General features: G+C 49.1%; 1 protein-coding gene across 2 annotated transcripts in view; it reads left to right on the forward strand.

The window, feature by feature from the left end:
• Nfkb1 (nuclear factor kappa B subunit 1) overlaps nucleotides 1-12,082 on the forward strand; it is a 113,747-nt gene extending 101,665 nt beyond the window's left edge. Inside the window, exons 18-25 of one of the 2 annotated variants that reach the window (XM_052179168.1) lie at nucleotides 1,348-1,549; nucleotides 2,042-2,211; nucleotides 2,494-2,596; nucleotides 4,985-5,109; nucleotides 5,818-5,884; nucleotides 6,184-6,356; nucleotides 7,151-7,328; nucleotides 11,239-12,082. In XM_052179168.1, coding sequence (XP_052035128.1) covers nucleotides 1,348-1,549; nucleotides 2,042-2,211; nucleotides 2,494-2,596; nucleotides 4,985-5,109; nucleotides 5,818-5,884; nucleotides 6,184-6,356; nucleotides 7,151-7,328; nucleotides 11,239-11,399 — 1,179 coding nt within the window. In that variant the 3' untranslated portion in view covers nucleotides 11,400-12,082. The remainder of the gene's footprint in view (nucleotides 1-1,347; nucleotides 1,550-2,041; nucleotides 2,212-2,493; nucleotides 2,597-4,984; nucleotides 5,110-5,817; nucleotides 5,885-6,183; nucleotides 6,357-7,150; nucleotides 7,329-11,238) is intronic. The other variant, XM_052179169.1, reaches the window with a different exon arrangement.
• Nucleotides 12,083-12,328: the final 246 nt, after the last annotated feature.

Consider the following 12,328-nt stretch of genomic DNA (forward strand, 5'->3'; position numbering starts at 1 on the left):
AACAAACATGGTGGTATATGTTCTAGTTCCTGCTATTCAGGAGGCTGAGGCAGGAGGAATCCGTGAGTATAGATGTTCCAATGCAGCCTGGGCAGAAAGCCAGACTGTCTCTAAACAGAGTGAATGAACAGATGAGTAGTCAGTCCATGTGTCTGCGGATGTGTGCATAGCCTTGTACTGTGTCCCTGTCTCGGATCCTCAGTGTTCACCCATCAGTTCCACAGCTGGCTTGTTCTCACTGCTGCCAAAGAGAATGCTGTAGTGTCCCCTAACCGGCTGCTCACCTCCCACCGGGATCTGCAGCACTGCAGCGAGCACCTGCACCTTGTCTACCTGTCCATCAGCGTCACAAGTGGGTCACGAGGGCAGTTTGAGTCCTGAGCTCAGGTGGATTCTAGGGCTCACTTGAGCCACACATTTTAAAGTTGTTTAAGATATAACCTTAGAGGTTAAGATCTAGACGCCTAACATATCACCAGGGTGACTTGGGTGTTGGTGGCCCTCCAGCCGCTGCTTCTCATCGGGCAAGTCCTCACTACACAGCCTGGACTTCAGTGTTAAGCTCCTACGAAACAGACTGGCTGGCACTGAAAGAAAGAGCTCCCCTCTACCGGTGATCTTAGTTCTTTGACAGACACTTTCATGACTGGGTTAACCTTGCTTGCTTCTGAAAACAGTTTTCCATGCATCCTACTAACATCCATGGAAGCACAACTCTGTGGTCAGGGTAGTCAGAAAGACCTCGCAGTACCTATTATGCACAGTAGCCGGGATTGTTTTCTGCCTGAGCTTTCTTAGGTAGTGTTGTATTGGCTAACTATGCCAATGAGAATCCGGTAATACCTTTGGTAGTATTTACGGTATAGCTTGTAACTGTGGATCTCTTATAAGCCAGCCTTACAAGAGCATAGCAATATATTCTAACTTATCATATGTATTTCCATACCATTGTGGAGGGATGGCATCTTTCTTGGTTGCTTTCTTTTAATAGTCTGTTTACATCTTGTTGTTAAAACACAGCATTGGGTGAATTTGCTAATGTATAGAATTACCCAGCTATAGATAGATTCCTATCAGAAATTCAAAGAAATTGAATTTCCTTCTGTAAGAGTTAAAAATCATGTAGCAAAACTACTTTTGCTATGCAGAAGTGCTAAGCCCTTTAAATGTGACCTATATCCCTGACCGTTGAACGCTGATTGCCTCCCTGGCCCTTTGAGCCTGGCATGTGGAACAGGAAGCCCCTTGAATGACAAACGCCCCTACAGTATGACTCCATAGCACAGTCTGAAGCCAGAGGCTACAGATGTTCCTAACCAGTGGCTTTCCTGCCCCTTCTCTACATAGACACCTTTGCACTTGGCCGTGATCACCCAGCAGGAAGATGTGGTGGAGGACTTGCTGAGGGTTGGGGCTGACCTGAGCCTTCTGGACCGCTGGGGCAACTCTGCCCTGCACCTAGCTGCCAAAGAAGGACACGATAAAATCCTCAGCATCCTACTGAAGAACAGGAAAGCAGCGCTCCTTATTGACCACCCCAACGGGGAAGGTAAGGGCAGTCGTCGGGGAAGGTAAGGGCAGTCGTCTCGCTGGCTAACCTTTCCCTCTCGGCTGCAGCGTAGGAGTTTGGCATTTGATAAATGTGTCTGACTTGACTTTCACCACAAATACTCTCATCGGCCAGCTTGTCATATCTTGAGGTTATTTCTGCTGCTTACCACAGCAAACTGCCTTAAAGAGGATTTGGAAGAGTTACTTAGTGAGTGGGAAAGCAGGCCCGAGCAAACATTAGTATTATATAAAGCATCACGTACATGGAGAATGTTTATTTAGTACCTCAGTCTCTCCCGTGAGCATGATAGGAGCTTGGGGCTTCTGAAAGCAGAACAGTGGACCATACGAGCCACGTGGACCATGGACCGTTTGAAGCGCATGCCCTGAACAGAAACCGGAAGTGTTGCGACCTGGTGGTGTCCTTCCTCCCCACAGCCCAGCTCTGTCAGTCAGTCTCACCCACATCTCTGCCTTTGCTTGGCCTTAGGTCTAAATGCCATCCACATAGCTGTAATGAGCAATAGCCTGCCCTGCCTGCTGCTGCTGGTAGCTGCTGGGGCGGAAGTCAATGCTCAGGAGCAGAAGTCGGGGCGCACAGCGCTGCACCTGGCCGTGGAGTACGACAACATCTCATTGGCTGGCTGCCTGCTTCTGGAGGTAAAGGGCGTACCTGTGATCTTGACCTAAATCTCCCTGGAAATTTTAGGGAAGTCTTTTCAAAGAATTATGCTAGGACCAGTTATGCTGTCAGTAGTCGGCTCTGCACTTCCTGCATCCCCTGCTCCAGCCCAGCGCTCTAACTAGGGACTTCTTCAGCAACAGAGCCAGCCCAGTATAGCAGTGGGGTGAATGACGTAACCTGAGGTGCGATGGAAATATGGAGGTAGACAGGCGGAGAAGAGAGCCTTCTGCTAACTCTTTTTTTGTGGGCGAATTTAGGGTGATGCCCACGTGGACAGTACCACCTATGATGGGACTACACCTCTGCATATCGCCGCTGGAAGGGGGTCCACCAGACTGGCAGCTCTTCTCAAAGCGGCAGGTAAGATGCTCCTGCTCGCTGACAGACACCAGCAAAGCAGACTGCTTGCGGGTGTGATGCTGCCTTCAGAAGCTTCGGTCCTGCCCTGGGAAAGAACGGGTCAATGAGACCTGCACGCCGGTGGGCCACACTTCAGCTGCAGTGCAGGCAGGCTCTGTTGGCCCAGTGATCTGGGGTTTGTCTTGCTGTTCACAGTAGTGTCCACTCTGATTAGTCTATGTTGCATTTGGGTTCTTCAGGTTGACTCAGTGCCTATAAAATCTTGAGCTACATCAGTTTCTGGTCATATTCCAAGTCTCCCAGAAGGAAAACATCCAAAGACTTCCTTTTGCAGAAAGCGTCCCTTAGAAGCTGAAGTCATAGAAAAAGCCAATGAGCCACTGTATTCATATGACTGTGCATGAGGCACTAAAACTTGGTGGCATTCACTGCCTTCCCTATGTTCCTGACACCATGCTGACATCCCACAGACAGTCTCCGTGACCACATTTAATCCTCAGTAACTCTCTGAGATAAGAACTGTTGTTAGTATTAATCCCATCTTAGTGCCAACAAGACAGACTAGAAAGTTCAAGCCCGACTCCCAGCGTCCCCGAGAGCTGTGAGTCACACCACTGCAGCCCGACTGCAGACTTGTGTCCTCCACACAGTGTTTCCTTCTGCTTTGCCTGGGGTTCTGGGGTTCTTCTGGTTAGCTCTCTAGTCCTGTCAAGCATAGAGAAGCATCCCAGCTCATCTGTCTCTGGCGCCTCCTGTGTTTAGTGTCAACACATGTTGATGAGATTGGCCTTCTGGGCCTGTCGAGACAAACCTGATTTACTCTGGAGGTTGATAAGGGAAGGTTTGTGCACGACACATTCTGGCAAAGAGGCCCTGGCTGTAGTGTGTGTGAGTCACTGATTATACTGAAAAAAATGTTGTCTCTTGGTCAGACGTAGTGATGCACACCTGAAATCTCAGCACTCAGAAGGCTGAGGCAGGAGAATTGCCACAAGCTTAGGCTACCTTGGTCTACATAGTTCCAGGCCAAACAAAGATACACAGTGAGATACCGTCTCTGCAGTAAATTCATCAATAGGACTGTCAACGCTTTTACTTGAATTCGCCAAGAAAAGGTAGCAAATAATAGCTTGTGTGATACAAAGAAAACCAGACAGACAGCCTCACCCTGACCTCCTCAGAGTCAAGAAGGTCACTTCAGGTGTGTGTGTGTGTGTATGTGTGTGTGTGTGTGTGTGTGTGTGTGTGTGTGTGTGTGTGTGTGTGTGTGTGTAGCCCTCAGGTTTTCAAACCCGTTTTCACATCGTGTTCCTGGCCGTGTTTTGCTTACGTTACAAAAGAGCAAACAAGGCCACACAGAGCATCCAGACAGCACAGTGTTGGCCCAAGTCAGAGGTTCTGCTGGCAGAACTCAAACAAATCCTTCATTCCAAAAGGCTGTTCTGAGCCTGCCACTCCTGGTTAAACACAGCGCTGAACACCAGTAGAATAGCCAAGAATTGAGAGGTAATGCAGACGAACATTTGGAGTCCTTTTTGTGTTCTCTTGCTGGGAGCTGAAGAACAGGCAAGGTCCCCAAGACTCGTTAGCACAGAACAACACGCCCCGCCTAGCACAGGTCCCCGTGGTGTCTATTTCTCTGTTGCTTAAGAACTAGGGCCCCAGCCAGGCCTTTAATCCCAGTACTTGGGAGGCAGAGGCAAGCTGATTTCTGAGTTCAAGGCCAGCCTGATCTACAGAATGAGTTCCAGGACAGCCAGGGCTATGCAGAGAAACCCTGTCTCGAAAAACAAACAAGAAAAACAACAACAACAACAACAACAAAAGAACTAGGGCTCCAAAAGTATGGCTCTCAGCCCCAGAGGCTAGAACTGACCAAGCAGATGTGTCCACACAAGCAGGAGAGCGTGTGAGAAGTGGGTACTGGTAGGTGTAACCGTGAAGGTTCTGGACTTTACCCCTGTTGGTGCAAAAGTTGCCACCTACTAGTCCTTGGGTTAAAATGTGTCCTTTAGTGTGAAATGTCCTCCCAGAATTACAAGTCAGAGGAGTACTTGAAGTCTTTTATGTGTTCACTTTATATCCCAATCATATCCTCCCCTCCTCCCAGTCTCCCTCCACATAGCTGCTCCTCCCCTCCCGCTCACCCTCCTCCTCCCCTTCTCTTTACAGTGTCCTCAGTTAGAGAGGGCATCCTTATGATACCTATTCAGTTGAAGTCAATTAAAACTGTTGAAAACGGTTTTAAATTTCACTAGAAATGAAAAGTTATCCTGTGGTTGCCTAAATGGATCAGAGGTCATTTGTCCTTAGAAATGCGAGTCCTGTGTACAGTTGGAAGGTGACCAGCTTTTCCTTTACGTGACACTGTATTGCCCGACTCCATAGGAGCAGACCCCCTGGTGGAGAACTTTGAGCCTCTCTACGACCTGGACGACTCTTGGGAGCAGGCTGGAGATGATGAGGGTGTGGTACCAGGTACCACACCCCTGGACATGGCTGCCAACTGGCAGGTGAGCCCTGGCCAGCCCATCGCGTGGGTGTTTGCAGGGGAGCCGGTGGCTCAGGAATATAAAGACAGATGGCTCTCCTGGCACTCTCTTCCCCAAAGAACATGCCTTTGTTCCCATGAAGTCTGCTTATCAGGAGGGTCTTTATCTTGACATGACCGTCCAGGAGCCACCGGTGGGGGTGGGCAGAGCCTGAGTGGAGAGCTGTTGGCTCAATGTGATCAGAGTTCAGATGTGACAGGTTAGGAAAGTGCAAAACTCACGGAAGGGCTCCCTGTCTGAGCACACAACCAGAATTCTGGCCATCTCTGTCAGAAGCTAGCTTGCTCAGAGCTTAGGTGAGGGGTTTCTGAACATAAAAATAAACTAGAAATTCTCTTGTGGGTTTCCATAAACATATTTAAAACCTTCTTTAAAATAAAATAGGGCTTACACTTAAGGGGAAAACACTAGGTGTTTGGGCCAAGAGAAAGGAGCCAGGGAGGCAGTGCAGGCAGTGTACATGTCCAGGACAGTGGGCTTTGGAGGGATCCAAACTCTCTGTGCTCGTCTGGGAGCCTGTTTGCTGGACTGGGTGTCCCTACAGGGAGCACAGAAGGCCAACCCCTGACGTTCCGACCCTGTGTACTGTCACCAAAGTCACCTCAGCGAACACCAGGATTTTTAAATGTCATTTCTGTGAACATTTCCTTATGTTTTTCTATCCGACAGGTATTTGACATACTAAATGGGAAACCATATGAGCGAGCATTCACATCTGATGATATACTACCACAAGGTGAGGTGTGACAGAAGAGACTCTGTCAGCCAGTGTTGCCCCATGCTGTGGTTTGCAGGGGGAGAGGAGCCAGCCTGGGCCAGGGTGTGCTGCAAATGGTCTAGCTCCTATTTCAGACTCTGAGCTCCCTGGAGGTGTGCCCCGAGCTGACAGGAGCACAGACGGCTGCTGCTGAGCAGGGCCTCAGGACTCTGTGGAAACCTGGTTGCCCCCATCAGAAGCTGGCCAGTGGCACGCCCACACGCCCTCTCAGATGGACTGTCCCCAGAAGGTTAAAGCAGTCATGTTTCTTCCTTTAGGAGACATGAAGCAGTTGACAGAAGACACGAGACTGCAACTCTGCAAGCTGCTGGAAATTCCTGATCCAGACAAAAACTGGGCCACTCTGGCCCAGAAGTTAGGTCTGGGGATATTGAACAACGCCTTCCGGCTGAGCCCTGCCCCTTCTAAAACTCTTATGGACAACTATGAGGTAAAGCACCACTGCGCCATTTAGAGTTGTGTGTGTAACTGTGGTAGCTGACTGTGTCAGCAAACTGAGCCGCACAGTCCATTCCCCTACACTGTAACTTTGTGGAAGGAAACCAGTCGTTGCCTAGGGCATGGGAGGCGAAGGGACCTAGGCCAGGATGACGCCCGTTTTCCTGAGAAGACTGACTACCTGTCTCTAGGCATTCCCCATTTTCAAATTCTCAGAGCATTCCTGTGAAAACTACGACTGCCCACACGATGGGACTCCCTCCAAGCTGTGACCAGTGTGCACATCCCTGATTCCAAGAGGGGGATCCGGGGCCATGGGTTCATTGTTCCCTCGGGTGAATCGGATTAGAGCTGTTCTAAACTAGAAAGTAGACAAACATGGGTGAGATACCCTGAATGAGGCTGGCATTGCCAGCTGCTGTCTTCCCTGGATGACATCTATCTATGCATAGACATTCGCCATAGGCAGTCTCCTGACTGAACTCACGCTTTCACCCTTCCCTTCCCTTCCCCTCCATTTTCTTTATTCCCACCCCCATCATCTCCATCTCCATTTTCTACATCTCCCTTATCCACCTCTCCTGTGACTTTCTAAATGGATTTGATCTAAGATGGGAACTAGAACCTAAACACTGTGTGTCTCTTCAGGTACTCCTTCCCTGCCCTGTCCTAACCCCCCACCCCACCCTGGCTCTCTGGAGCCGACACAGAGAAGGGATAGGCGTCGACGCTTACAGCCTGCAAACAGGCCGGGACACAAGAAGATGCTCTCCCTTTTCCTACCAGGTCTCTGGGGGCACCATCAAAGAGCTGATGGAGGCCCTGCAACAGATGGGCTACACAGAGGCCATTGAAGTGATCCAGGCAGCCTTCCGCACCCCGGAAACCACAGCCTCCAGCCCCGTGACCACTGCTCAGGCCCACTTGCTGCCCCTCTCGTCTCCCTCTACAAGGCAGCACATAGGTAAAGAGGCTGAGACATTCCTTCTCCTCTCCGGCAAGGTCTTTGTGCTCTGTGAGGTGGCACTACACTTCCCTTCCCTAGTCTTTTCCCAGACATGTCTTCCTGTGTGGCCTGCCACCGGCTCCCCACAGCGCCCCCTACACACGAGCAGGCAGTCCCCACGACCCTCACATTAGCATATGGGTCACGTAGACTCCCGGTAAACATTGGACATGGGGGTTAAAGCAGCACTGCTTCTCATATTTGGTAAATTTAGAGGAAGATTCTAAGAAAGGTGCACAGCCCTGAGGTCACAGGACAAGAAGTAAGACCCAGGAAATATGCGTACTGTATGACCCGTCCTTCCACGCCACCACCCTTGGGTCCCCCACCTCCTCCCTCCCTCAGCAGTGTCCTTCCTTCAGCTCACCCTGCTCATGGTCCTGCCTGTGTTAATGTCCACCTGTCACCATCAACACATACATTTGTACGACTGGATCTCAATACAGACTTGAATTATGCCACTGCATCTGCCCGGGCTTTCTCTAACCTCAGCATCTTTCTTTCTGTCTATCTTCTACCCTAGCCACAAGCTCCACTGAAACCAGGAACAACTAGCAGTCTCCCATCTTTGTATCATGCCAGCGCCCGGGTGGGAGGCCTTCCGTCTGGGTTCAGGAGGTTGTGTCTATCTGCCCTCCACCTGGGGCAGTCTTCCCCGGGGAACCTGCCTATCACCTTTGGCAGGTCCTGGTTACCCAATTCTTGCCTCTTTGTCCTGTCTGTCCTTCCTTGCCCACCTGCTGTGGACAACCTAGTTGATAGGATGTAACTTCTCATCTTTAAACACAACCCAAACTGACCACAGGCTGCTTAGCTCCGTTCTAATTAATGTCGCATCTCAGCTAACCGGCACGGCCATTCTGCAGGGAGGGCCTCGTCCAGCGATAGCGCTTTGGTCAGCTCTTGTTTTCGCGTTTGTATGTTACATGCTGTTATTTTTATACACATTTTCTCATATGGGGGATCTACAGGTAAACACAGCCTCCAAGTTCAGTAGAAACTGTCATTGTACTATATCCAGTAAACAGTAAACAGATTTAAAAAAAAAAAAAAGCAATTTAGACACCAATGAGACATCACTTCCTTGTTACATCCTTTGGCTGAATTTCATATTCACAGAAGACTGTGAAAGCTGCTGCCCTCTCCCCACCTCTGCCCACCGTCTGGTTCTGTCCCCTCCCCTCCTGGGGGCTCCTCCACATTGCCCGATGGGCGCTCATCTGACTCCTCTGTGGCTGCAGTGGTCACAGCTGACAGCCCTCCCTTGTCAGTGTCCTCTGGGGCCTTGTCACCACACCCACTCTGCCTCCTCCTCCCCCTCCTCCCCTTCCTTCTCCTCCCCCCTCCTCCTCCTCTCTCTTGTGCATAGGTAGGCCCAGCTCTAAGCCTCCTCCTCTGCAGAGACATTTGTATATCTGTGCATGTATGAGGCCTGTGTGTACATGTTCCTGTGTGTGCCCGGATATGACTCCCTCATCTCCAATCCCCCAGCCCTGCCCCTGTCCCGTGTCCTCTATCCTCCCCTTCCCCATCTCCCTCCTACTTTCACACGTGTTCTGCTTCCCTCCCTACCCTCACAGCCCTTTAAAGCCTGCTTCCTGCACCCTGAAAGCCCCTTTCTAGTTTCCTGGCCTCTGCCCACGCCCACTCCCACATGAGTACGCATACAAGACAGTTGGAAACTAGGATCCACACGTGAGAGAGAACAGTATTTATGTCTCTGGGCTTCCTTGATTAGTATTCTCCAGTTCCATCCATTTCCCTGCAAATTTTATCTTTCTTTATGGCCAAATAAATGTTATCATCTGCACACAACACTTGACTCTTGCACAAACTCCTACTAGCCATGTCAAAAGTATAGCCAGACTATGACAAAAAAGTTTGCCAGAACGCTTTCTGGCATTCAGTGCCTTTCATTCACCCAGAACGGTCTCCTCTGTGTGGCAGATGACCAGTTCTGCCCATCCTCAGTGCTTGCCTGAACTCCACTGCGGCACCTAGTCAGCCTCTCTGTCTCTGCTGGCCCCTCCCCTCCGTCACAGCACCTAGTCAGCCCCACCATCTGTTCTCCTCACCGCAGTGATGTGGCATGATGGCGCTCCTATCACAATTAAAAACTCCTTAGCAGCTAGGAACACTGCAAGTGTGAGAACCTAACTTTGCCCTCTCCTGTGTCTTTGGGAAAGCCAGAAAGGGTGGCAAATATGTGCAATCCCGGCAGCCCATGCACAGAGGAATGGACACCAAGAGGGGTAAATCCATGGGGCTCCCTGGCCAGTCTCCACATGCGCACACGTCCCACAAACACAAAGTAAATGCTTAAATACTGCATCAGATTTCCATCATTGTGACCAACTTACAAGGAGAAGACATTGGGTTGGGCACAGTTTTTATAGGCTCCATGTGCCACTGCCTTCAGGGTATAGCAAAACCCTTCATCACTGAGGAAACATTTGGTAGACAAATCCTACTCGCGCCAAGGTGTTTGGAAATACACAGAGATGGGGAGGAGCACAAGTACCAATCTCTTTCAAGGCCACACCCTCAAATCAAGGCCACACTTTCAGTTCAAGGCCACATCCTCAAAGACCTAACTTTCTTCTTTGAGGCCCCACTTTCAAAGAGTAGTATCACCTCCAAATAATGTCACAATCTGGAAACCAAGACATTACTTAGCACATAGCCTTTGTAGGACATTTTAAGATCCAACCCATAATAAACAGTAAGCCTTTGAAATACTGCACAGTCCTGTTATATAATAGACAGTTGATTGGATGAGTTAACACCAGGGCACCACTGTGGCATGGTCACTGAGTCTCAGTGCCCTTACATTAAGATTCAGTGATGAGATTCAAGTATTTTGCTTAGTAAGTGTGAGGTTTCTGTTTCTTTAGTCGCTATACAGAAATAATCTGCTCTGGTCAGATCCCCAGGGATGCTTTTCAGGCTATAGAATTTAACTTAGGCTTTTGGTATAGACACTTTTTTTTTTAACAAAACAGCCTCATTTTCTTGCACACAAAAAAAAATTTTTTTTAGACAGTGTGCATTATTTAAAAGCTCATATGGCCAAGAGAGAGATGTCATTTTTTAGTTCCTGCTTCTGTTATGAGTTTATTTTGCCTTGTGTTCAGCAGTTTGCCCAGCTGTAGGCAAAAAAAAAGTAAAATAATAGAGCAGTTAGAAAAATATGCCTCGTTTTAAAAAGAAAAACATGTTTATTCTGAACCAAGAGAATTCACAACAGATTCTGGTAAACAGAAAGATGTACTCTCGGCCAGCTCTGACCCTGTGGCTCTCTAGTGTCATGTGATAACTCCTGCCAGTCACAGAGCCAAGCAGTACAGGTGGCATGATGGGGGGCGGGGAGGCAGTGCTGGCAGAAGCCAGGGAGTGTGTCCCTCCATACAGGAGGCCACCACAGAGCCTGGGAAGGGAGCCCCACCGCTGTGGGCCGGGTCCTAGTTCTGTCTTGACACTGTGACAAAACTTTCTGGGTTTAAGACAGCTCCCAGGTCACCATCTATCACTGAAGGAAGACGGGCAGGAACTCAAAGAATTTGACTCAGAAACTGTTGAGCACAGCTCCTCCCTACCTCCACGGGCTCAGGCTCAGCTAGCTTTCTTCCACAGCCCAGGACTGCCTCTCAGGAAGTGGTGCTGTCCACAGTGGACCCTGTCCTCCTCCATCAGCTGTCAGGACAGCGCCCCTCAGACACACCCACAGACCAGTCTCATCTGGCTGGTGCCTCATGTGCACCTCCCTCCTCAGTGATTCTGGACGTGTGAGGTTGACAGTGGAAGGTGACGGACAGCAGGCAGAGCATGGCCTAGCTCGGCGCCTAATGAGTCTGTGCTTTCTCCGCAGATGAGCTCCGGGACAGCGACAGCACCTGTGACAGCGGTGTGGAGACATCCTTCCGCAAACTCAGCTTTTCAGAGTCTCTCACTGGGGATAGCCCGCTGCTGTCTCTGAACAAAATGCCCCACAGTTATGGCCAGGAAGGACCTATAGAAGGCAAGATTTAGCCTGCTGGCAGCTTCCCACCGTGTAAACCAAAGACCCTGAAAGTCCATTGCGTCGTTCCAAAGGAGGAAGGCAAAGCCATCCAAAGGTGCTGGAGGATCGCTGGCCTGGCCTGCAGGGTCATTCTTATCATTCAAGGCCTTCCAAGTTTGGCTTCCTTTCTTGGTTCTGAAATTGAGTTGTCATATACAGATGGTGTCTAGCAATCACAGAACTCAGACGTACTCCGTGTGGCTTGGGTGTGGTGTCTTGAGCTTTTCCAGCTGCTATGGGATTACACTTGCTTTGTTTGTTACTGCAGTCCCTCTGCTGGGCTCCCCACTGTTATTAAAAGGTGTCGCTGTCCCCACCTGGTGTTCTTTCTAGCCATCTACAGTACAGTTGTGCATTCAAATTAAGATTAAGGAAAAAGATATTTTTAAATGAGTAACTTGATGCGCAATAAAAAAAAAGACATTGCTTTTTCTAATGTGGTTTATCTGTGATTTGAAAAAACACATGAACTTAACAATATTTAAAACATGCTACAATCAGTGCTGAAAATAGTATTTTCCCCCTTTTCTGCATTTTACTATTGTAAATATGTTTTCTAAATCAAATACTTTAAAAGAAGAAATGTTGGATTTATAAATGCTATTTTTTATTTTACTTTTATAATAAAAGTACAAGCACATTGTTGACCTCATCTTGTCTGGTCTCTGCAAATGCTTTCTCAGAGAAGGCCCCATAACTATGGGGACAGCCCACAGCCCGTTCGTCACATCCACCTTCTCCTTCAGATACAAGTCTATGAAGTTAGGAATGTTCAAAAGGACAACTGTGGAAGTAAAAGTGTACTAACCCAAGTTTGAGGTTGAGTTTGACACACTCCGGCCCAGGCATTTCATCCAGACACCTGGTGTCAACATTCCATTCCATACACCGTTCCTCT

This window comes from Apodemus sylvaticus, chromosome 4, assembly GCF_947179515.1.
Source record: "Apodemus sylvaticus chromosome 4, mApoSyl1.1, whole genome shotgun sequence".
NCBI lineage: Eukaryota > Metazoa > Chordata > Mammalia > Rodentia > Muridae > Apodemus > Apodemus sylvaticus.